Raw genomic sequence first — 26,626 nt, 5'->3', positions numbered from 1 at the left:
CAATTCCTTTGTTTGTTTGTATGTATTCTTCCCTAATGTAATGGTCATTTTGTACAGTGCATGTTTCTTAATGGCTTTTTCGTACATATATGTGAAACACCTGCAGGTCAGATTGTCTGACAGGTGTGGACAGCTGGATGAGCATCACCTGTAGACCTTTTGCAGCTTGCATGATGTTTAAAACTCGCTCGCTTGCTTATTTTGCAGCTTTTGTTTACTGTAATAGTTTAGTAAGGCTGCCACTCAGTTCATATTTCCATTTTCTTTATGCAACCATTGTAAAAGAAGGGAGCGAACAAACTAAGATCGCTTATTCTGAATTTCACACACAAGCCTCCATTAAAGTCAGTCCGTCCAAGTGTGACATACACAAATGGATTTGAGCAAAAGGACACCACGGTCACTACACAACGTTTGCATTTTCCTCAAAGCGCTGCTGTTTCTCACTTCAGCACAGCTAGCATGGCTGCAGACTCTAGTTTAACCTGAACCAAAGTCAGGCCACAAAACGGTTTCATTTGGACGTTTTCTGGAAGGCCCTGACAAGTGATGGCCTGCCGACAGGTGGGCACTCTGGAGGGCGTTTGAGGACGCTGTATTTTCTCATTAAACTTGAAGGACTTGCTGGCACGGCCTCACACAACTTGTACTGGTTAAACCGAGCTGATGAAGTGCTCTGATGAGTCACACAGCGAACACAATCCTGCACTGTCTCTTATGCTGAGGACCTAATACCCTGCTAGAGTGGAGACTGGAGGACGAGGGAAATCATATAAAGGGCCCAAAAAAGAGGGGGCCTGACATCATCAAATCCGAAAGGTTACTGGCCAACGCTCGGCGCTGCTGCTCAAGAAAAACACTATTGATATTCCGTGGGTTTGGCCGGGGACAATGGCAGGGCCTGTCCCTCCCTCTCTCCCTCATAGCCTGGCATGGCAGAGATGTCACAGAGAGCACCGAACAAATGGATGGAGGGATAGAAGGGATGGAGAGATGGGGAGGAGGAGGTGGAGGAGAACAAACGCATTGTTCTCGGGGTGGAGAAAAGGCTATTGTGAACAAGACAGATAGCTTATGTGGGAGAATGGGTTGGGGGAAGAGAGAGGGGCACAAAAGGACAGAGAGAGGTGAAACCTGCCATTTTTTTCATAGATGCCCCCTTTTTTCTTCGCAGTTGAAGGTAATCCATAACCCTGCTTTGGGGGACGCTTCCTAAAACTTTAAAGAGGAACACAGCAGGGACAGTTTCAACAGCGAGGACTCCTCTTCGGCTCGCCTTTCACCTGTCACAACAGCAGAGATCAGTTCTGGGACATTTCCGTAAAAATCACTCCCCGCCCCGAAGCCCCGAGCCACTTCTTAACATGTAGCAGAGCACAGTTCAGCCGAGGCGGCGAGCAGGTAGGTCTGCACCTGTAACTTCCCCCGGGGGAGTCGCTGTGAATGGGTGACTTGATGTGAACTAACAGCACAGCTGTTTGAACATGGGCTAGGACCTCGGCGGAGATGGAGGCCGCTGTGCTGCAGTGCCCCGCAGGCGTGTGATGTGCGCCAGCTGCCCCCTCGGTAAACATCAGTGACACACACACACACACACACACACACACACACACACACACACACACACACACACACACACACACACACACACACACACACACACACACACACACACACACGCTTTCATACAGAGGCGATAAAAACAACCCCATTCAGACATGCACAGAAGAGGACACAAGCACAGAAGCGTCTCAGCGTGCAGACATTTACACTTAACACAGAGACTTTCTCGCTTCTCGTCCACTTTCACAATTGTACCTACACAAATTAGGCAAGAGACAACGCTTACCGCAGTCAGCCTTCTGAGTAATTCACAACAAAAGCCAGCCTCGTACAGCACACACAATATGGAATTGAATTCATTACATATTTGCATTTTCAATATTTCATGCTCTGCTGCCTGTTTGATTTCCATTAGGCCCTCTTCCATCCCTCACACTTGCTGTGTTCAAGCCCACTTCTAAAGCAACAGTACAGCTGACAACTGCTATTTGAAATTCAGATTTCAGTAACACCAGAAAAGTCCCTTGTTTCTATTCAACAAAGAGGCGAGATGTGATGATGATATTCAAGATGAGTGTCAGATGTAACCAAAGTCGTGTGCAGGCGAAGAGACGTATTTAAAGAGCAAAAAAAAAATCTTCACAGGAGGAGATGGACGTGAATGAAAAGTGATGAAAAAATGAGAGGAGCAGATAAACAGCAGAGGCAGACAAAAAGGGCATTTTCAGGCCAATTTCCATGATTATTCTAGCACAATGGTGTCCTTCTCAAACTCCCCTTCAGCAGACACAGGACACAGCCCACACACACAAATAACAGGCAAACCACCAGCCGGGCAGTATGCATACTTGCATATCAAGACCGCATAACAAACAGCCATCTCAAAAGCTCTCCAGTTCATGAAATACAAACCACTCTGCATGTGTAGCAACAACAGCAAACCGCATGTAGTGCGAGTCACCGCAGCACCACCAAAATTTTACAGACAGATGAGGACTGTACATTTGCACTCCTGATGCACGCCTCCCTGCAGCCTCAAGAATGCCGGCCAACCAACGCCTGTAATTCATTTCCTGCATCTCATTGTGTTCGGGCCAACTTCCTGCTGCTGCAACACGTTTAGTCGGGACACTGCGTACAACAAATATTACAGAATGATCATTTTCTAATGACATGCATTCAGTGGAAAACAGCACAAATATTTGCATATTCTGAATTGGATGCAGCAAGACGTTTCGTACAAGTTGGGACAGGAGCAAAAAAGGTAAACCGGTTTATTGGTGACAGGTGATAGTATCATGATTGGGTGTAAAAGGGGCACTACGACTACATGGACCCAGAAACACTTTGTCAAACTGTTGTCTGTAAACACAGTTCATTTGCAAATGGTCGCATTGTTTTTATTTCCTTTCGACAGAGTTTCAGCTCTTTCAGAACCGAGGTTGTACAACATCCCTAGAAATCAAGCTATGTTAGCCACTGTGAGGCTGCACTTACGCTTTGAGCTAAATGCTAACACCAGCATGCTAGAACGGACAGTGCTAGCTGGTATACTGCGTCGCCGCCTTATAACACTTGCTAATCCGCAGTTAACACAAAGTGCTGCTGAGGCTGTCATTGGTTTTGCAGGTATATCTTCTTCAACTCTGCCCTGATGATGGCGCTAGATGAAAAAGTGCAAGGATCAGCAAGGTTTATGCAACTGAGCCTGAAGGGAAACGACCATGTCCCAGGTTCCACCACAATCCATTCAACAGCTGTCAACAGGTTCGCCTCAGAATCACAAACAGCAGCCTCACGGCCGGAGGAAAAGTCAGGAGGTCACCAGAGTCATTCTGATTCGTCCTCTGGCCAACACGAAGGTCTGCTCCAAATTTCACAGCAGTCCATCCAAAAGCTGCTGAGACACTTCAGTCTGGACCAGAACAGAGGACCGACCGACCGACACCACCGTCCCTGGAGCCGGAGCAGAGTGCATTTGCTCTTTGTGTCTTTAATGCAGCTGTTGACCTTGCTTGACGCGCAGCAGCAGCAGCAGTCGGCGCCTGTGCGCCAATGTCACCGAAACATTTCCTGCACATTCCCCCTACTTTGCATTTAATGTGATTCGGAGTTGCTTACGGCTCAGACGAGAGCACAAACACATCGCAAACGCTAAGTGGTTCAATCTCCGTCGCAAGCACACTCACATCCTCTCACACGGTGTCACCGCGCAGGAAACTCTCAAAATCCTCTTTGCTTCCTCGCGTAATAACCACCCGTCCTTGGCTCTCAAGCTGACCCCCTTCCACACATCTCCAACAGTCTCTGATTGATTCAGGCTGGACAGTTAGTGGATTTCCATCATCTAACGCAAGCTGTGAGTGCTTCTCTTTTGTCCCGCTGTTTGAGCAACTGTCAGCTCCCACGTCTTTTTTTGCTTCTAATAACGTTTCAGGCAGCCGGCAGTCTCCTTGGCTTGTCCTCTTATTACGGCACATGCTGAATGCACTTTGGGGCGCCTTGTCGAGCGCTGGAGCACAAATCAGGCCAGCTGAAAGTATTGGTATGCCTCCCATACATTTCATGTTTTGCCGGGTGGTTTTGCACAGTGAATTTTTGATAGGGATCTATTACCAGCAGGTCTATGCTGTAACTGCTGAGTCGATTTGGGGGTTTGGAATTTTTGTGCTCCGTATTCAGCGAGATGTTTATGCAATTTTGCCTCTGCGAGGCACTTCAGAGTCCGAAAAGGAGCAGGGTCGATAAATCGATAACACAAATGACAGGATGCTTAAAACTGGCGAGAGCCTTTATTTTCATTCAACATTACAAACAGAAAGAAGCTATTTACAATTATTTTTTTTTAAATTGGCATTATTCGTCATTCTCTGCTCCTCCCTCTGCAGACGATCAGTAGTAGTCCTCCGGGTCGGCTCGCTCCCCCTGATTCTGAATCTGCTGCTGCTTCTTGTACAAATCGGCGATCTGCAGAGAGGAGATGGACAGAGACGGAGAGGAAGAGAAATATTGAGAGAGGAAGAGGGAGGTGAGAGGGCTCGCATGAGAGAGCATGCATGAAAGAGAGAAGGCGGGAGGGAGGGAAGGGAGAAGATCATGAAGTCGGGTCAGAAACATGAAGAGGAAAAGCTAAAAATAACAGTTTGATTATTCATATCCCGGGCTTTGAAGTCGGCGGCTCCCAGCTGCTGACTGGGAGACAGAGGTTGTGTTCACTTGAGCTCATCAGGGTTTGGAAGGCGGGACAATGAATAATGTGCAAACAGCACGCCCACCCACAATCAACAGCATCAGTACCGGTCCAGCAGGGCGGCACAGCGAGGAGGAAAACAACGGAACGACGCGTTTTTCCTCCTTCATGGGATCAACTTTGATGCTCAGCCCGGAACTGACTGGGTGCAGCCGGTTCAGGTTCCAGGTTTTCTCCACCCCCCCGACTTAAATGATGTCGGGTTTTATTTAATTTGCCTGCAGGATCACAGACAGCGAGGCCTCGTGTTGTGTGTGTGTCCTCGCAGATAATAACTGGCAGAAGTATCATCTAAATGCAGCCGATGTTCCAAACTGACTTCCAGCTGAGCACAATTCTACACTCCACAGTTACAAAACGGCTGCTAATTCAAGTCAGTGAAAACTCACATTAGAGACGTGATTCTGGCCTCAGAAAAGTCGGTGTAGACTCTCAGCGATGCTGAGCTTGGATCTGGTTGTCAGTCAGAGCTTGTACAGCCAGACAAGCGTCTTAAAAGTTTTAGTCCAGAATCAAAGTGCAGGCTGGGAGCGTGTGGTGGACGGCGAGCACGTTCACGAGCAAAGGGTAAACTTTTTATCTGGACGGTGGTTCACTGAGTCAGTCCAGCCGTCAGCGTGATCATCCATCCATCCATTGTCTATACCCGACTATCCCTTTTCAGAGTTGCGGGGGGGCTGGAGCCTATCCCAGCTGTCATTGGGCGTGAGGCGGGGTACACCCTGAACCGATCGCAGGGCAACATACACAGACAGACCACCGGACAATTTAGAAGGACAATTGTCTAAAGGACAATTTAGAGTCACAGATTAACCTAATGAGCAGGTTTTTGGTCTGTGGGAGGAAGCCGGAGCGCCCGGAGAGAACCCACACATGCACGGGAAGAACACGCAAGCTTCACACAGAAAGGCCCCGCCCGACCCAGGGATCGAACCGGTGACCTTCTTGCTGTGGGGCATGCACACTACCTGCTGCCCCACCGTGCCGCCCCAGCGTGATTCAGTACAGAACATTAACAATAGTCAACTGAGTCCAGAATTTACAGATTTCTGCTAGTTTGTGTTTCCAGACTGAATTATTTCTCAGTATTAAAGATTAAAAACGTCAGATTCCAGCTGAATCTTAATCGTATCAAGCGAAAGTGGCAAACACTCGCCTCAACTGGAAGAATCTGCTGCTTTTTGTTCCATGTGATCCATCGTACACTGAGTATTAAAGCACACTGGATATTTCACCTTCAACTACAATCAGTTAGACAAGAACACAACTGGCAGATTAACTGATTCTGAACATAATTGTTGTGTCAGATCGAAGGAAGGTGAATTTGTATTTTAGAGCCAAAACGTTTAATGAACCTTTAACCAGTCGATCAATCTAAAATTCATGGGTAAGTATTGATAATGTCTGATAATGTTTTATTTGTTACAGATCTTTTTTTGCCGTTGGTCGGACGAACCAAGTAGTCTGAAGATGTCACATTGGGCTTTAAAAAAAGAAGAAGATATTTTTGACCATTTTTTGATGTTTTATGGACCAATTTCACAATTTAACGTGTAGACTGATCGATAAGAACTGTGGTTGTTTCAGTTGTATTCTCATTATTTGAGAGGTCAGCTAAGTGTGCATGAGGTGCTCCACATCACGTACAATAACAGTAAAGTGTGCATCGACTCGTAACGCTGGTTAGGTTTAATCATAAGAAATGAGAGAGGTCAGAGAGAAGGAAGCAAACATCTTCTCAGAATAAATAAAATCATCTTAAAGATTTCATTCACGTCTTTGTGAAAACATCTGGGCACTGCGACCGTGTGGACACAGAGCAAAAATCAGTCATAAAAGATTATTTTAAAGACAATCACAGGCTGTTGTTGGATGGTCGAGTGTGTGTGTGTGTGTGTGTGTGTGTGTGTGTGTGTGTGTGTGTGTGTGTGTTTTCAGGTGAAGGTAAAGCTGACCAGCATCTCTCTACTGTACAACACACTGCACTGCACTGCACACACACACACACACACACACACACTGACGGCAGTCTAACAGGACGTCGTCCTTGCAGCGCTCTTCACCCTTGATTTTTCACAGCTCCTGTGAAGTGACCGTGATGATGATGATGATGATGATGATGATGATGAGGATGCAGCTTCTCGATATGACATTTTAAGTAACATGGCAGAACAAACACATGGCTGAATCCTCACTGCCTTACAGTCATTATGACCTTGTGTGACCTCCCGGGCCTCCACAGGCAGTAACTGATGCTTAAAACGCGTATCTGACATTATTCTGCGCCTCACTGCTCCGCTGATTTCACAGCCTGAGCGCAGGTGATGTGACGTACCTGAGCTCCGGTCGTGGCGTCCTCGGGCTTCTTGTCGTCTCTGATCCGAAGGAAGCGGGGGAACCTCAGAGAAATGCCCTTTTCTGGATCCACCTGAGGACGGACAGAATCAGTCAGCGCGCCGCCGTTGATGCGTGAGCGTTTGGCCTTTGCTGCTTGTTCTGCCCTGAACTCCTTCATGTGTTGAATAAATGTTTTAAGCTAATAAAACTCCCATTAGATCAAGGTTTTTTAAAAAAAATCAAAGACTGAATGATTAAAAAAGCAGATTTTTTAAACCCTTTTGCAGGACAAAAGCGGCGCTTTGTCCTCTCAGATTCTCTCATTGCTTTCAAACACGGACGCGTTGCACATTTTCTTTTCATTTTCATTTCATTTCTGGGGCTGTTTGAGAACCGAACGCTGGATGTGAATAATTGCGTTGGAGCTTTTTTTGGCGGATTTCAGGCATGCAGACAAATTCAGTTACAAAACGCATCTCATTAAAATCCTGAACTTGTCAAACGTGACGGCTCTCGACAGAACAATAAGCGCACCGGTCGGCGAAAGCTTCAGGTGAAACTGGCAGCGACCGCGGGCTCCCAGCGGCCTCGTGAACAACACCAAACTGATGAATGTTAATGAGGAGCAACAACAAACGTTCACAAGTAACTTTTCCAGCAGTGAAACCATCACTGACCTCTCAGCCTTCACAGGGTCAGCACATAAAACATGAACAAACAGCATGAGCAGCTCTTCATCGGTCTCTGCCCATAAGAAGAAGAAGAGGACAAACCAGACTTCAGCAGCCCGACATCACTGATAAACTGAGATTAATTTTTTGGTACAGTTACGAAACACCCTGAGAAATCGGAGATGACTGGCAGCGAACGTCTCACACCAGTGGCACTGCTGAATATTTACCAAACACCCTCTCAAGTAATTCCTGTTCTGCCCCCAAACCTTTGTTTCCAGCGAGCGTTAAAAGAAAAAGCTGCAGCTACACGATGTTTAAAGCTGCAATGTAATCTGACAAATGACTTTACGGCTTGTGTAGATCATGAAAAGTGTAGATAATGCTAATCCTCTTAGCGAGGGTCTCATTTGTTTACAACAACTCATCCAGCACTCAAGTTTTTAAGTGTTTAAAAGTAAAGTTGTACAATTTCAGGTTTATTGACAATGAAAAGAAACACGTCTTCAAACCTTTAAACTCAGACTTTTAGCAGCAGATGCAGCAAAAACATGCAAAACTCTCTCGTCTCGCCTCCTATAAATGTTTGCAGACGGACACAACCCGTTCATCTGGGTGCCATTTTATTTCAACTGTGGTTAAAATGTGAGTTTTATTCTGTTAAATGTTACGGCAAACACTTTATGCGCACTGTGGGACTGAGGCCAGCGCGCACAAAGCACGGGTAATAAACAAGTATCTGTTCCATTAAATCCAGCATCTTTTACAGCGTTTTTAATAACTCAATTAAGAGGCGCTAATTGTGACTTTTCACTGCAGGCAGCAGACCAGAACAGGCTGAATTTATCAGTGGAAACATGAGGGGGGGGATTAACATGCTGAACTGACCATTCCCATGGCAGCCTTGTAGACGGGCGACAGCGACAGGTCGGCGCACTTCACCTCCCAAACCTGCACGGCGTCCAGCCACACGTCGGGCTCTGCTGATTGGTCGACGCGGTAGTAGGCGCGGGGCTTGGGCAGAATGTGCTCCTGGAGAAGACAACAGATCATGAGCATTTTCAGTCTGAAATACATCAAATATTTGTGCTGCAAAAAGGCTCCAAGATATTCAATTTAAGACGATAGGAAAGAGAAAAGTGGCGCTGGGATCCGAGCACGCAGTATCGTCTGTGGACAGACAAGAACCATGTAAAAAATAGGTCAGTGCATTCAGAGCGAGCCTGATAAAGAGACAGTGACGGAGTGGCTTTGCTTGGCCTGCTGAGTCCTGCCGCCGCCTCACAACCACCTCCCAAGAGACTGCACAGAGCTCCAACCCTCATATTCAAATGATCCCTGCCTACATGAAGGGCGGCGTGAGGGTGAGTGATGATGCACCTGTCTGAAAGATTTCATCAGAAACACCTTCATATGAACGCTTTTGTTAGCCCATATCAGCCTTTTAAGATTACAATAAAAAAATCCACCTGTTCCTGTTCGGTAGGCAAACTGAGAGGACTGTCAACTTCAAAAATATTTAATAGTGTCTTTTTAACTCTGACACGAGTCGTCATTCTGTCGGCGTCGCACATCCTCATAATGACACCCCTCTCGTTTTGCCGTAAAAGAAGCGCTTCGGCGAGTGCGGCTGTGAAACGGCGTGATGTTAACCAGGCTGCTGCAGTGTCCACAGAACTGGGTCATAGTTAAGTAATGCTGGGAAAAAGGAGGCTCCAGCGGCACTGCTGCTGGTTTTCTTGCACACATTATTTATACTGTAGGCATTCAAGTGACACTCTGCTACAGAGTGAATTACAATGAGCGAGCCGGTGGGCGTGGAGAGTCTTATAAAACACCTCTGCTGATAAACATGAGTTAGCGGTGCACCTTCGCACTTTATTTGACAGGTCAGGCGTCAGCGAGACGCCGCTGACCCACATTAAATCTCCGCTCTTGTGGAAACAACATAAAACGTGGATGAGCCTTTTGGCTTAGGTGCAGCTGTTTGTGTCACGGCGGGCTCTGCGTCCGTCTTGAGGGCATAATGTGAAGGAGACTTCTTTAAAGAGTAATGAATAATCAGGACTTATTGCTGGGAGAAGCACAGTTTTTTGCAGAGTGTGCAACAAAAAAGGCGAGCTGTGAAGTTTGATGTTAGAAAACCTCCAGTTTTCCCACTAAACAAGAAGACAAAAGGCAAACCTGCAGCAGCGGCAGCCTCTCAGTGGTCACTGCAGAACGTCTCCTGGCTGTTAGAAGCTAAACTCCAGTTTCATACGACCGTGCACATATTCTCCCATGAGAGCTTTTGTTCAGCAGCTCAAAGGGTTTAATCTCTCTCGTTCCTGATGAAGTTTAAACATGAAACATCTGCGCAGGAAGTGCTGAGTTTATATTAAATGGCACTTGAAAAGGACATGATCAGTGAATGAAAAGTGTCTTCAGAGCGGCGAGCGTGAAATGACGGTTGCTGAACTGATGGACGAGGTAAATGTACGCAGTCCTTACTTCATCAAGGCCGCCACTTGAGAATTTATAGTGTTTTCAGTAATTTGGGCCGTCAGATATTGGAAAACAATAAAAAGACGTGCGACGGGGCAACAAACGAGGACAGAAAGGCATCAAACAAAGCCCAAGGTTAGCCAAATTTAAGTGAACGAGAAAATGAAGGAAGTAATGACCCAAACTGTCCGCGGTGAACACCTCCAGCTAACAGACTGACTTCCTGTTTAGCTTTGATCGACTGCGCTTGCTGTAGTTGTGTATTATTGATATTTTGGGCTCACTCTATCTTTGTTTTTCCTCTGAATAAAGAAAGTCTTCCTCGTGGTTCTTGCTGTGTGGCTTTCAGATTTTACCTGGCAAGCGCCACGTGACAATAACCATCAGAAAATGACAAAAAAAAACGCAGAAATACGAGCCAAGTTCTCATAAACTGGAGCTTTCTTGATTGATTGTTCAGTCAGTATCGCAGAGCCACACGGTGATGCCTTCAAGTTGCTCGGTTAATCTGATCGACGTTAAAGAAAATCCAAGAACATTCCCAAAAAAGTGTTTTATTTACGTTTACGAAGCACCCCAGCTTTTCTGTAATCAGGGTTGCAGTCACGCTAAATGAAAAACTATAAAATATTGACGTGTGAGAGGCAGCTGCCAGTGAAAATTTGGCAATTTTACTGAACAGCCGCTGATTCATTTCCGTCTATCAGCGAAATGATTAATCGTCTAATTGTTTCAGCTCTTGTACAGTTGCAGCCTCGCTCGCTGTGAGCTCTGCACATTGAGAATTAAGAAGGTTCAAGCAACAGAACAGAAAAAAAAGGGGCGGGGGGGGGGGGGGTCTGCGTGTCCCTCGCTGCAGCACAGCACCTCGCCACCCAGAAGAGTGTGAACACAGCCAATTGTCTCCACGTCTGGAGCTCCTCCGGCCTGCAGCAACACGGCCGCACCAGCAGCTCGCCTTAATTCGCCATCCATCACTTTCAGATGGAGGGTTTCATTACAAAGCACTACACTACAAGCTGTATTGGTCTGGGGGAGGGAAAAAAAAAAGGTTACACCGCCTTCTCAATCACTGTTTCACTGCGATTCTGCAGCGTGCAGCAGTTTGCACCACGGAGTCCAAACCCTTAACCTTTAAAATATTACTTTAAGGTTATCTGACTCCAGAGCGCTGCAGAGTGCTCCAGGTTTGCTCATGTGATCACGCAATTAGTCACTTTCCTGAACACGCCGCTGTTTTTCTTTTTAAGAGCCTCTCCTCTGCTCTTATTTCGGCGAAAGCGGCTCTAAATTTAGCCAATAAAGTCGACAGAGTGCTCAAATGAATTGTGACTCTCACAACAGCTATCATATTCAGAGAGCAGTTGTCAATTTCTTCAAATGCTGCTGCTCTGCTGCTCTGGAACGAACCTCTTCAAACGGAAATTGAAAAAAAGCAATTCATTACCCGACGTCGCGGCGCGCCTGCACCGTTGCTCCAAATGCAGATTTTGTATTGGTGGAAAAGTAGTTTGTGATCTCTGTCCAAGAAGGGGAAACGCACATGTTTTGATTTTAGCAGACGCTATGTGGACCAGCCTGTGGGGGTGGGGGTGGGGGTGGGGGTGGAGGGGGTCCTTTAATCCCTGAGCTTAATTTCTCTCATTCGGGCAACTTAAAAAGGTACCTGGAGGTGTCAATTACAAAATAGTTGCAGCATTTGAGTCGCATTTTTCAGTATATTTACAAACCGGCCGTCTCATTTTGGTCTGAACATCTCAATTTAAGAAAGACTGAGTGAAGAATGAAAGGAGGGAACGATTATCTGTGGAATGAAAGTCCTCAGTGACTCTTACGTGTGGCTGCAGAGCGCTTTAAAAAACTGAAGGCATCAGTGTGAGAAACAGGTGTTGAAGTTGTGGTTTTTACTGAGCGAGTGAGTGCGACAGCCACGGCGTGCCACTTTACCTTTAAGAACTTGTAATGCTGCTCCAGATCTTCATCCTTGAAGCCTGTCCCGATCTGCAAGAGACGAAAGGAGATAAGAAAGACACACGCGCTCGGATGTGCACGCACGCATATTCCCTCACGGTGAGACAGCAGACATTTGGCAGCGAGTGGCAGAACACAGAACAGCGAGCGAACCTCCCTCACCTACGCCACGAGCACCTTGTCTGCCTGCTTCGCCTCGAGCGTCGTGTCACCTCTCAAAAGGCTCGAGCCCGCCGAGACGCGAGAATCATCTCGCGGGCTGAGGTGCACAGAGGGGGGAAGAAAAAAGGCCGCTGTGTCATGCAAATACAGCATTTCCAGCTCACAGGTGTGCTCTAAAAGGTGTATCCTGCAGGTGTCCACCAGCAGCTTTGTGCTTCCAGAGCCTGCAGTCAACACAAGATGGTTTCAGGGGGTTTCATTCAACTGCAGCGCCTTTATGGATTCAGCTTTATCTGTCGGGCCGGGCCAAGTCCTGCACCCAGCCCACTGTGGAGCATCCTGAAGAAGAGGCAAATATGAAAAGGCCAAATAGGAAACAACCTGGTTTGTTTTACTGAATGACACAGTCAGACCCCTGAGCCATGCAGACGTTATGACTGCAACCTCGCTGTCTTTTCCATTTCATTAGCATTCCTCTTATGGAGGAGCCTGTGAGAGCTAGAGGCCTGGACTGGATCCCAACGAGCCGAGACCGGACCCAGGACCTGTGCAGGTTTGGATCCACCTTTAATGCAGTTGGTCAGTTTATTACCACTAGTCCTGGGTCTGTTTGTGAGCCCCTATCATGATAGAAGTGCTCTGTGTGTGCAGAAAGAACATGTTATGCTATGTTAGCGTTAGCAGCCGTGGTCTCAAACGAGCGTTATCGTAGTTCAAAACAGCAAACGGTCACAGATATCTTATCACGCTGGATGCAACAAAACTACAAAGCTGATTGTAGAGTTGTGTTTGTCGTCCGTGATGACAGCAATAACAGAAAACCTGGATGTCTTGTACCAACTTTGATGGCAAGGAGGACGGATTCTGCGTCACGGGGGAGAAAGACACTGACTCGGTAAGACACAGCTTATAAACAGGTCCGGTTCAGGACCAGGAAGTCCATTTCCGGTTTCGGGGACCACATTTCTGGACCTGTTAAGACCTCTAATGTGAAGTGTGTCTGAGTGGACTGCTCCTGGATCTGCTGAGGACCTGTGTCTCACTCAAGGACATTTCAGCAGGACGTATAGTTGGGATTACATTTGGGAAATGGAAATAGGGTTAAATTCTGCTTTCAGCTACAAAGGAGCTTCTCAGACTGAAGGTTCCTGAAGTTTATGTCAAGGACAGTTTTTTCTTTTTTTGTCTCTGTTTAATGGTTCACATTGAAGAGAGGGAGAGAAAAAAGACAGATGACAAGCAGCACAGGAACTGCTGACGCTGCAGTCACATGATACACATCCGAAGCCACCAGACAGCAGAGACGTGCCGCAGACAGCTTTTATTATAAAGACTAACGTTATCTGGAGAGATTTCTTCTTCTTTAATGACTCAAATCAACAGTTCCTAATATTTTCATGTTGTGGAAGCGACGTCTGTGATGTAGAACTGCGTCTGAATGATGCACGTCATCAACACATTCATTCAAAAACACATAATCTCTCGGCTCTGTCAAGTCTTTGGCTTTGGTGACAGTGTCAGCGGCACTCACTCAGCGCTGAGTGTCAGCCAGCGCTGGAAGACGTCCCCAGATTTCTTTTAAGAAAAAGCTGCGATACCACCATAAAATAATGCTCCATTAAAAGAGAAAAGGCAGCGCAGAGCCAAAAGTATCAGTCAAGGTACTAATTATGTAAAATGGATCCAATCAGAGTGTAAAAAGGTCCATTACTGGACTGCTACGACTGAATCATTAACATATAAGAAGCATTTTAAGGCTGCCCAGGTCGAGCTGATTATATCCCATAATAATGCATCTTTTATCAGCTGATCATGTGTACAAATAAAACTGGTTTCTGAGGTAACAATACTGCAGATGAATGTAGAAATATAGTAGAAATATTAAGCAGGACATTACATTTACGGTGCCGTGTGTTTGTAAAGGATACCAGTAATACCCACACTGTGGTTTCACACAGAGGGTCACCAAAACGTGCCGGTCCACCACTTCATTGTGAAGTTACCCAGATTTTGGCTCTCGTCTCTGTGTACTTTCTGACTATCGCTTCAGCTGCTGAGCGTGGGGGAGGCACTGCACCAACACGACTGTAAGAACAAGGTGGAACAGCCAAGTTTTCCACACACGGCGGAGATCAGACGGGAATGCCGGAGCGGAAATTTGGAGACTCCAAACAAACTCTGAGCCACACAAGCACTATTTTAAGAAAACTCTCAAAAACACAATAAGCGCTGTCAAAGCACGCCACACCAACAGATGGTGATAGACCCCGAACCCTCAAACCATGATGGCCAATCAAAAGGCATCACTGTTAGGCGACCTGCAACTGGAGGTGTGAGCAGGCCTTTGCAAAGGGTAACTGTACATTAATGTGGGAACACACAAACAGTGCTGTTAGCACGGTTAGCACCAGCACCACTTTGGCCAAGTCTGCCATTGCACAAGGAGACGTCGGCACGCACAATCTGTCGTTAAACAGAGGACATGACGGCACCCAATCTGTCGTTACAACACAACAGAGTCTGTGTGTGGACTAAAGGCCCAAACGCACGGGACAAGCCATGTTTTAAAAGGTACCTCAGTGCGTCTGGACTGGGCTTTAACGTCGCAGAGATCTGAACTCAGAGTGTGAAGGACAGAGTAAATAAAAGGCCGTATGATTGGCTGCACCGGGTCACAGCGACTGACAGCTGTGACCGAAACCATCCATTCTGCAGCTCAGTCAGCCTTCATTTTAACAGGCCAGCTTAAAAAAAACACAACAATGTAAAAACTAAAAACTGAAGCACTCCCAAACACTGGAGCTGGCAGCGATCTGAGCAAAGGAAGATTAATATGAAAATCAATAGAAGACAACAGGCAGGAGCTCTTCATCTGACATTTTACACAACAAGTGGCGTCTTCTCTCCTGCAGTTCAAACGCGGCAGTCGTCCTCACCTCGCTTATCCGGGGTAGTCATCTCGAGTGTGAAAACATTCTCCAATGAGATTTTATTTATAGACCAGATCGTGAGAACAGGGGAAAAAAAACCACGAGCGCCATCTGAAAAAGTTAATGCCGGAATAAAACGGGCGCTTTAACGGTGGAGCCGCTCAGTAGCCAACAGCAGAACGCTGTGGTTGTACCAACGAGCTCCCAGGTGTGAATGCGTGTAAGCGTATGAAAGTGAAGCACGCTGGAAAAAGTGTGTGAGTGTGTGTGTGTGCGCGCTCGCTAAATCCCTTTTCCATGGATAAAGACATAAAAGTTACAGAGGGGAAAAAAATGGAGATGGAAGGTTTTCACAGGATGAAGAAGAGACAGAATTTATGCTCTGTGGTGAAGTCATACTGCAGCTTGTTCACGCTTGCGTTATCTCAGAGACACACAAACACACACACACACAGACATAAATGCACACAAGTGGTCACGCATGCTCCAATACATGCTTACCACTTATCCTAAGATGCACCCGGTCACGCCTCCACACACACTTGTAGACAAGTAAAGATTTCCCTCCAACTCGGCTTTGAGGAGAAAAGTGACAGTTCAAAAGCACACACACACGCACGCACGCACGCACGCACGCACGCACGCACGCACGCACGCACGCTGAGCAACCACACACACCCAAAACACACTCAGTAGAAATGTGAAAACACCCCACAGCACGCACACACTCTAAACAGATGTGAACTGAAATAGCTTCAACATTCAGAACGACGAAAGGAGCCGATAAACAAAGCGCTTTGTTAAAACATGGCGGCTTCCCGCTGAAAACTGTTCACGCTCGTGAACAAAACACGTTTTTATCAGTCTCGCCTTAAATGTTGAGTACACACACTGCCAGAGGGCAAATGACAGACTAACATTGTGAACTTCAGGACTCGACTGCCGCCTGAAAACGCTGACGCACCGACATGTCGAGGGCAGAAAAATCAGATCTGTAGGGGTTTCGTTTGGGAGTCAGACCCCCGGAGCTGTGCGAGAACAGGAGCTGATCGCTTCAACGAACTCTCAGAGGTCAAACCACATCAGCAGGTGGACACGGGCTGGTTGATCGGATGAGTTGTTGGGAAAAATTAAAAAGCGACATCAAACAAGGAGGAGAAGCGCTGAGGACATGAGAGTAACAAACATTCTCTCACTGAATCGTTAAGATGTTTTCACCCAACGCATGTTTAGACACTCGTTCTGATCACAGATCGTCCTGAAATAAAAAAGAAAAAGGATTCAAGAAAAATGCCCTGCGATCGGCTGGCGACCAGTCCGGGGGGTACCCCGCCTCCCGCCCCGGCTCCAGCCCCTCCCCCCCCGCGACCCCGAAAGGGATAAGCGGCATAGAAATTGGATAGATGGATGGATTTAAGAAAAATGAAAACGGAAAATTTTGAAAAAATTAAAACTTTCATAGGTGGCCTTGGCCTGTTCACCTCCAGTCAAACCCTGCTGTTCAACACATTCATATGCGCCCTCTTCTCCTGCTGACATTCGGTTGTTCATTAACGGCACGTTGGTGAACGTGAAGCTTTACAAATCACTAACAACAACTAACAACACCTTCTTCCACAGCTACGGCGACAGAAAGAAGCCTGAAGACATCGAAACTCAGCAACACTTGGAGAACAAATAACACCCTATGCTGATGAAGTGTTATTCTTCAGTCAGGGTTTGGTGTGTGTGTGTGTGTGTGTGTGTGTGTGTGTGTGTGTGTGTGTGTGTGTGTGTGTATCATTTAGGAGACGATTAGGTGAATTCTGCAAACAAACTGAACGAAGGAACGATTAAAGTTGCAAACCTCGATTTTGCTTCACAATCAAGGACATTTCTTCTGCTACAGTCATTAAAAAATAGGAAATATTTCATCAGTGAAACCAACAATAAGCTCAAACCGTGTGTTGGACGTATGTTTATGTAATACGCACTGCACACACACACACCTTGCAGACGGACTGGAACTCCTCGTTATCCTCGTCGTAGCAGGCCAGCAGGAAGCCTCCATAGGTGCCCGTCCTCTTGCCTTTTCCCAGGTAGGCGCCAATCACACACAGGTCCACCGTGTCGCCCACCCCCTCCAGGTAGTCCTTCTTGAGCTGAGCGGAGGACAACAGCACGAGGGAGACACGGCTGAGCGACTCGTTAAGGATGTAACAACACATTACGGCACGATTAACAAAATGGAATCAGTTGTGTGAAAAGGTAACGACCTTCTTTACGTGAACGAAACGCCAGAGGGAACAGTTAAATGTCATTTATTAGCGACGCCAACTGTCAGATGATCAAAGTCTGCAAGAGAAGCTGCTTTGTTTTTTCATTTGACAGATTTGATTATTTGTGTTTTGAACTAAACATCCAAAAAAAGTGAACTGCCTCACACACACAGAGAAGAAAATAAAGGCGAGAACAGCTTTTCCAGCTGTGTAACACACACACACATTGGGGTCAGTGTGTGCCCGCGTTTATGAACAGCGCATGCGAGATGTGTGTGTGTGTGTGTGTGTGTGTGTGTGTGAGTTACTGTTGTGTCACACACACCTTGAGCCAGTTATGAGAGCGCTTGGCAATTTCATAGGTGGCATCCTTCTCCAGAGTCTTCACCATGAGGCCCTCACAGGAGTCTACACACACACACACACACACACACACACACACACACACACACACACACACACACACACACACACACACACACACACACACACACACACACACACACACACACACACACACACACACACACACACACACACACACACACACACACACACACACAGAGAGAGAGAGAGTCATGTATGCATAATTTATGGGGACATCACACAGACTTCCATTCATTTCCTGAGACTCACACGAACCAAAAGACTACCTGCCTCAGCCTAACCTTCACCCCAGTCTTCCTCCTAAAATGTACTGATGCTCATTATGAGGACCTGCATTTTGTCCCCACACTCATATCAATTCATAAATTTAAGGGCATCATAAAGAATGTGGTGACGCAGACGTGCTTGTTTTTCTTGAGAGGTCCACTATGTTTTAATAGTTGTTCTTGTTGTTTTATTGAGGAATATTCTGTTTTTTGTTTGTTTGTTTGTTTGTTTGTGTGTTTGTTTAATATGCTACCTTAGCCAGGTCTCTCCTGTAAAAGAGATTTTGAATCTCACTGGGACTTCCTGGTTAAATAAATGTAATAATAATAATAATAATAATAATAATAATAATAATAATAATAAAGGCGAGCCGGCACATTATGACAATGTCAACAGACTTATGTCCCCACAATGTAAGGAATACATGGCACACACACACACACAGACACACACAGACACACGCACAGACACACACACACACACACATTAATACACCAAAACACGATTCTGGTCGTGCAGAAAGGAAATGAACAGATTATCTTATCAGATACATGGAAGGTCTCGGTCTCCTTCTGAGACACACACACACACACACACACACACACACACACACACACACACACACACACACACACACACATCTCAGGACACAAAGAGAGAGAGTAGACAAGGACACAAGCCTGTAGCTCTCTCACACACACACACAGACACAGACACCCACACACCCACGACGATACTCAATTACACAACTCACAGGATCTGTGTGTGCGCGCACACTCAGAGGCAAACACACATCAATATAACCAACACAAAGACAGCAGGCAGGGAAACAAGTACACAACTACTACACACACACTTCACACAATTTACACATGAAGGCAGCAGGAAAGGGCACAAATGAAATGAAACACACACGCAACACACCCACACACAGAAGACGCACAGGGACACAAGCGCACAGTTAGGGTGAAACAAGTAAGAAGGTCTGTCTCCGTGTCTCACACGCAGAGACACGAACGCGCACACACCTCGGACAGACTGCTCCAGGAACTCGGCGATGGTGTCGGTGTTGTCAGAGTCGATGGATCGGGCGAACACAAACTCTCCCTCCACCTCTGAGAAGCTTTCTTTCAGCAGAGCCCGACGCCAACACAACGGCTGTCGCACCAGGGACTACACAAACACACACACACGAAAACACACAATCATCACAAATCGCACAATTGTGTATCATTACAACCATTTCCTCTCCATAGCTTGGAGCCCTGCAGTGACAAGGATGAAATACCATCTCAACTGGCTACCCACACACACACAAACACACAGACTCAGAGTATACTCACAGTCACGAAGGCTTTGGACACACATACACACACCCACACACACGCGCTGTACAGTCTCAAATCAGCAGAACACACACAGTACTGGCTGCACAGTCACTATAAGCACGTTACCTATTGTAGTTTCGGGGCATTTTAATTTGTGAATGAAACGGCTACAAATGTGCTTAAATGTCACTAAACGAGTCGAACGCATGGCAGAAACGGGAAAAACAACGACCCATTAGCACTGAGCGTCGACAGATACAGCTTTTTCCCATTAATAATGACGTCTTCAGGGCCTGCTCCTCTTCCTCTTTCTTAATTTGTAACGCGAGGACAGTCTCAGCCTTCAACAGGGTCATATTTAATATGTGCTGAACTGGACCATGTTTACTCCTCTGGACTTTAAACCCACCAGATGCCCAAAATAGCACCAAGGACATGACCTTGGTGTCCCCAGTGGTAGCTATAGTCCTGCTAGCAGCCCCGAATGGTTGGCTGGGTGAAGGCACGGAGGGTTCTTAAAGGGGTGGGGGGGTGAAGAGCGCGACCCAGGCCAACAATAGAGTTAGCCGTGACAGGACTGCAGCGCACAGGGAACTGTGCTGTCGAAACGCAACAGAGACACAATCAATTAAAAGTAAAGAAATGACTGAATTGAGTAAGTTTGTGCAGACAGAGACAAATGAATTCATAACATTTACATAAATGCTGGTGGGAAGCAGCAAAGAAATGGCACAAGTTATGAGTCAGTGGTGCTCTTTTAATTCTGAAATTTTGTTTCCATCCACTTGTGAAAACTTGACTAATGCACACATACGCTGATTTACATTTTCTTTGGCTGACTTTTAGGAAATTAGCTTTAAAATTGTGTTTTATTTGGATGCAATCGCACACACTCTCAAACCCACACTCTCTCACAATTACCGCCCACAACACACACCGAGTCTGACAGCCTCCGCAAGGTACCGGCTCGCTCTCTCACACACACCGACACAGAGAAAGTCTCAGACGCGCGCACACACACACACACTCCGACACACCGCTGGAATTACAATGAGAATTACAATCATTATCTAGTTACGGCGTCCAGTAGCATCATCATTGGCATTCAGGGACGCTGTTGGCATCGCAGCGGTGAGGCGAGCTCGCAAAAATTAAACACACGCACGCACGCACACGCACACCAGTGATGAGAGAGATCTCAGGGGAAAATTGTCCTCATCAACATCAGGCCTTACCTCGCCGTTGAGATAGAGGAGGTCAAAGGCGTACACACACACTTGGACTTTGATCTCCGAGGCATCCACGTCCTGCATCACAGGGAAGCAACACACACACACACACACAGACACACACGCGCAGACAGACACTGACTTTAGTATTTTTCCCTTGACAAAAATATGCAAATAGAAGCATCTTATTCACAAATCGCTACATCCAACCTTGGGACTTGTTACAAAGAGCTCTTTGATTTCTCTCCCATTCATCTTGAAAGTTAACCACTTTACCTCGCTGTCTCCCCTCTACCTTTTAACAGCATCACACCTCCTCGTTGTCTCCCTCCTCTTCCTGCTCCTCGACTCACTTCGCTCACCTCTCCTGCTTCTCTAACTCCCACTCTCACCTCTCTTGTACCTCATTCTGTTTACTCCACTCTCGTTTAATCCTGTCAGTCTCTTGAGTCTCGACTCTGCCTTATTGCAGCATTTCCACAGCGGCCCTGATGGAAAATTCCAGGACTTTTCCTTAACGGTGCCAAACAATATTGAAAACTGTACCGGCTGCTCGTTTATCCATTACTATATCCCTCCTTCCTAGTTCCCAGATAGTTTCAAACCAGTGATTTTACTGAGGTGAACAGAGACTCTGGTTGGAAGAAAATTCAACAGGTCGCTTTCAAAAATGTCTTCAACTGCCATCAACTGTAAGAAGCCGGCGTAGCATCCTGGTTTGAAGAGAGAAGCCAATGTTGAAGCGCCTTAAACCTGCACTCTTCCAAATGGCCAGCAGGGGGCGGCTCTAATGGCAGCAAAAAGAAGATTGTAAGTAATGTAATCATAAAAGGTGCTGTCCATATTTATAAAAGTGGGTACAAGTGAATTGAACTGAGAAACTAGAGCTGCCCCCTGCTGGCCAACATTGGCTTCTCTCTTCAGACCAGGACGCTACGCCCGCTTCTTACAGTTGATGGCGAAGACATTTTTGAAGGCAACCTGTGGAGTTTTCTTCCAACCAGAGTCTCTGTTCACCGTCAGTGTTTCCAAAACACACTGTTTATCCACAAAGCTTAAGAAATGTCTTTGCCATCAACTGTCAGAAGCTGTATTGTAGAGCCGCCCCCTGCATTCTTCCTACTGGCCAGCAGGGGGCAGCTCTAATGGCAGCAATAAGAAGTTCGTAAGTAATGTAATCATAAAAAATGCTGTTCATACTTCTAACAGTGGGTACAAGTGAATTGAACTCAGAAACTAGAGGCGCCAAAGTGTAAAAAAAGACCAACTCTTGCATAATGCTGCTTTAACATTCTTTAAGAAAACACTTCACCAAAATCTAAAACAGGAATAGAGCAAGAAACGCCTCGGATATATCTTGTAAACTGAAAGATTTCTCTCCTGATTTCGCCCTCTTCTCCTTCAATCCCCCGTTACTTTCCCCTCCACCCGTTAATGATGTTTAATTAGTCCATATCGGGTTTCATCTCCTCATCTGAACCATTTCATTTCAGCAGGAGCGCTCGTGGTAGTTCAACGGTGGAGATGTTGATACAAAACGCCAGAAGCACAGTACAATCAGTTTGTGCATCAAACCGTCATTGCAAATAATCATGAAACAGTGGCAGTAACAGCATCGAGCAAAAAATCATCAAGATAATCATTTTCAGCCATTTTCATCATCATGTTCTCATTTCTCTTCTCCTAATTTACAAAGAGGTCACCGAGCATGCAAAGACCCGGCGAAGGGAGCTGTGACTCTAACGTGATTGGTGTCGTGGAAAGAGGCCATTACTCTGATCAAAACTGAAAAAACACCTCCCTGACATTTGCAATCTCACACTCCCCTTCGTCTCCTCGATCCATTTGACTCCTCCATCTCGTGCTTATCAATCTCCCCCTCTCTCTGTCCGCTCTTCCTCCGTCCGACTGCCGGATCATTTCACTCTATTATCTACCTCTCCTCTACCTGCTGGTCTTTATCTCTGTCTTGTTTTCCATTTTCAACCTTTTCGGTTCTTTCTCTCCTTCCCTCATCACCTCCTACTCTCTCCCCTTTCAACACCCCAAGCGCTTCATTCATCCTTCTCCCACTTTAATAGAGTTCCCTCCATCCATACCTTTCTCTTGCGGGTGGTGAGGACCTGGAAGGGCTGGATCTGCTTCTTCTCACGATCCCAGGCCACCGCCTCCGAGTCCAGGACGCAGGACACCACAGAGTCCTTCTTCACCTTTTGAAGACAGAGACACACCAAAAGGGAGTTATGAACGAATAAAGAGGTAAGACATTCAGTCGAGGTGAGGGTTGGGTTTTTGGGCACATCTGGGCATCTCGTCCAAGCATACGGAGAAACTCCTCTGTTGAAAACACTTTATCAGCCTTTTTTCTGCTTGCTATTGTTCTTAGCTCTCATAATAGGACGAAATGCAAATAAAACAGTAAAATAAGACTTCGGGCTGCTCAGCAGAGTCCTCTGTGAGCGCTCGTCACACCAATGACGATCCAGAAGGCAGTAACCCCAGAGATAGGTTACTGCATGAAGAGCGCTCCCTCCACTCTAGAAACCCCCTCCTCTTTATGTAAACAAGCAGGACCTTCGTGTTGATCTCAAACTAACACAGTAATATGAGGAGACATTAGCAGCGTTTTTTCGGGCTGGAATATAACTTTTGACCACAAAACAGCGAAGGTAAGACATACTTTATGATTTAGCAAAGTTTTTTTTCTGCAACTCTTTGGCTGATGGCTCGCAGAGTTTTCGTCACACAGTGAGGAGGCAGACATCTTCGTGATCATCAGACTCTCTGCTTTCATATGATAGCGGGCTTTTGTGGTTTGCTTGAAGTGGTGAAGTCAGCAGATTCAGTACCGTTGACGTGCGCTATTTTCGTGTTTTCGTTACATGCGCATATAATTTCTTGGGGTATGAATTATGCTTAGTTTGGGTGGCAATGCTTGGGAGAGGCTTTCAGCTGAGTTTCTCCCCGTCATTCTGGTTTGCTACAAGTTAGGATTGGTGCTTCTTAGCGTGAGCGTTGACCGTCTGAACTGCGCGCATGTTATGCTGCCCTGCAAAGTGATTTTTAATCAGTATTATTAATTATTATTAATACCGTATACCCCGGGAAAATGTGGGGAAGGTTTGACGGTATCAAAATTGGGATACCACCCAACTCTAATGTAAGCACCATCTGCTTTCGCAATCAGAGGATTGTGTGGAAGCTTCACTGAAGTAAATCTGAGAAACTTGGAGATTTAAACTCAGTGCGAGACATAACTGGGAGCTTTTAAAAGCCATGGATACACTCAATTAAACTGAAGGCACGTTCAGGCTGTTTCAGGACCTACGGCTGCCCTCAATTTGTTGCCAAATGCTTTGGAAGTCAACACATTAACATTTCTTTCCCACACTACATTTATCGCGGCTGTTGAGCGGACATGTCCGCTGCCACCGTCTCTTCTGCTCAACCAGTTACCTGCTAAGCGTCAAACTCGCCCCCTCTTTTGGCCGCACGCCCACGTTGTGCCAAATGTTTCACCACCAGAGACGTTCTGTAGTTTGCTTTTCGGTTTGTTTGGTCATTTCCCCACGCAGGAAACACACTGACTGGGTTTAGGCAGGGGATAAACCATCCATGGGCAGATTATTTTGACGATCGCCGCTGATTTTCAAGATCAGACAGAGTGGCTGCTAATTATCTGAGCCACCAAATCCTGCCGTGTGAAGCTTAGGGATGTTAATCTCCTGCATCCTGGTTAATTCGGGGCCACGAGGACGCTTTAATTGTACCACTTGAACCAGATTGAGAGCAGATCAGCGAGTGAAATCTGAAAGGTGATCAGTGAGAGCCAATCAGTTAAGAGCAAGACACATTAGAGGTAACAGGTTGTTTGTAAACAGGCAGATTTATCAAAAGTAACCAGCTTTGCTCATAAGGTCATTAAGCAAAGTAAAACATTAATTACCAATTAATGTATTCCTATTAATATTAGTGTGTTAATGCATTAATATCAATTCATAATCAGAAGAATTAAGGCACTCTGGCAGACTCAGGCAAATTAGTTTTCCCTCATTAATATGCAAAATAATGCAGCAAGGTGCTGTAAAATCTAATCAGACCATCTCCTCAGTGCAGCGCTGCTGTGACGTTTCGCTCGCATTGTTCATTTATTGTGTCTCCGAGAGTGTGTCCACACACAGCCATCAACGTAATGTCAGGACTAAGGATGGAAAGTTTAATTTAAGCAATTTCGCTCATCAATTGTCTGCCGCGTTAATGATCTGCAATCGATTTCCACTGTGAAAGCTTCGTTCTAACAGCTGCAGCGGCCTGTTTTTACAGCGCCGTCGTGGCAAATTAAATGTCACAAATCAAGAGTCGTATATTAAGTAATCGCAAGGAAATTGTTCAAAGCTCGAATTAAATACATTAAATGGCACCATCATTTAAAAAGGGTGCGTCTTTCTCACGGCAAATGAAGCACAAACACCCAAACTTTTCACTCAATTCAACAGTTTTTTTTTCTTCACCCACACCTCACAGTTTAGGAAGAGCTAAAAGTGAGAAAGAAGGGTGAGAAACTGCAGAGGAGGGGAAAAAAAAAAGAGAGAGAAGAGAAACTGGTTAATGAGCATAGAGAGAAAGAGGAAGATGGGAGAAAAGAAAAGGTTTCAAAAAGAGAGGGAGAAAAAGAGTGTGGAAGACAGACGGAGAGAGGGGAGACGGGGAGGAAGAGGAAGCAAAAAGGAAGCAGGCAGGAGCATCGACAGGCAATGAAGACAGAAGAGGGAGAATATGTAAGGAGTGCAGAGGGAGAGAGATGAGAGGTGAGAGGAGAGGAGGAGAGGAGGACCAAAAAGGTAAAATCACAGACGGGCTGTTTCAAAGTGGTGAGAAAAGATAAGAGGAAGAGAGGGAGACAAGAGTGAACAAGACAAGAGTGAGCAGAGAGGAGGAAGAGAGGTGAAAGGAGAGCAGCGAGTAGTGAGGGACCCAACAGGTTTCATCAAGAAGCAATGAAGAAGAAAGGAACGCCAGACGATTAGACGGAGAGAGCGATAAGGTGAGAGCGACAGACAAAAAGTCATGTGGCTTTAAAAGTCCTGAAAAGAGAGAGGGAGCAGAAAACTGCGAAAAGAAAAAACATGAGAGGGCAGATGTGAAGTGATGAGATACAGGGTGAGAGAGGAGGAACGCTGAGCAAAGATGAAAGGCGAGTTTACTTTTTTCGGATGCTGCCATGACCTAATGCTGTTCGTCAGTAGCGGGGGGGGGGGGTTACTCGCACTGCACAGCCGTGAGGAACCGCAACCGTTCAAGTCATGCTGACACGGAGCAGCTGGTTTACCGCAGGACGGCGAGGAAAGATAAAAGAAGTGATGAGCGTTAGCTAAGAAGTAGAAGAACAAGGCCGTGTGAGTGTATTATCATTATGTGTTAATGAGGCTGCCGAAGTGTTCATAATGGCATCATTAACACCTTAACTGTTAGATTAGACATGTATGAGCACTGAAAAGAAACCTGCTAACGGTTCATAGTATCGTATTTTATCATTAGTCATCATAATTCTATCAGATTTACTCGTCCTAATAATCAAACATTGCATTTCCTGTTACTGCGACACAATGAAAGTCTCCTTTTGGTTCGGTTTCTCTTCAGTATTTCTATTTTATGCCTTTATTAGAAAGATGACAGCAGGGAGATGACAGGAAATGAGAATAGAGGGAGATTGGAAAACAACGCTGAGTAAGAGCCCCCGACCAGCCTCCAGACGGGAGCGCTGCTGTTCGTGGTCAGCGCCTGAACCT

At 46.1% G+C, this 26,626-nt stretch overlaps 1 protein-coding gene across 1 annotated transcript in view; it reads right to left on the bottom strand.

Annotated features, from left to right (window-relative positions):
• Nucleotides 1-4,340: 4,340 nt before the first annotated feature.
• lig1 (ligase I, DNA, ATP-dependent) overlaps nucleotides 4,341-26,626 on the bottom strand; it is a 43,491-nt gene continuing 21,205 nt past the window's right edge. The window contains exons 19-27 of the mRNA XM_070974916.1: nucleotides 22,937-23,047; nucleotides 20,844-20,915; nucleotides 19,309-19,453; nucleotides 17,952-18,034; nucleotides 17,357-17,509; nucleotides 12,253-12,306; nucleotides 8,710-8,853; nucleotides 7,149-7,241; nucleotides 4,341-4,530 (exon numbers count right to left, since the gene is read on the bottom strand). Coding sequence (XP_070831017.1) covers nucleotides 4,456-4,530; nucleotides 7,149-7,241; nucleotides 8,710-8,853; nucleotides 12,253-12,306; nucleotides 17,357-17,509; nucleotides 17,952-18,034; nucleotides 19,309-19,453; nucleotides 20,844-20,915; nucleotides 22,937-23,047 — 930 coding nt within the window. The 3' untranslated portion in view covers nucleotides 4,341-4,455. The remainder of the gene's footprint in view (nucleotides 4,531-7,148; nucleotides 7,242-8,709; nucleotides 8,854-12,252; nucleotides 12,307-17,356; nucleotides 17,510-17,951; nucleotides 18,035-19,308; nucleotides 19,454-20,843; nucleotides 20,916-22,936; nucleotides 23,048-26,626) is intronic.

Source organism: Chaetodon trifascialis, chromosome 11 (genome assembly GCF_039877785.1).
Source record: "Chaetodon trifascialis isolate fChaTrf1 chromosome 11, fChaTrf1.hap1, whole genome shotgun sequence".
NCBI classification, from domain to species: domain Eukaryota; kingdom Metazoa; phylum Chordata; class Actinopteri; order Chaetodontiformes; family Chaetodontidae; genus Chaetodon; species Chaetodon trifascialis.
Note: the sequence above shows the minus strand (reverse complement) of the source record. Positions and strands in the feature narration are given on the sequence as shown.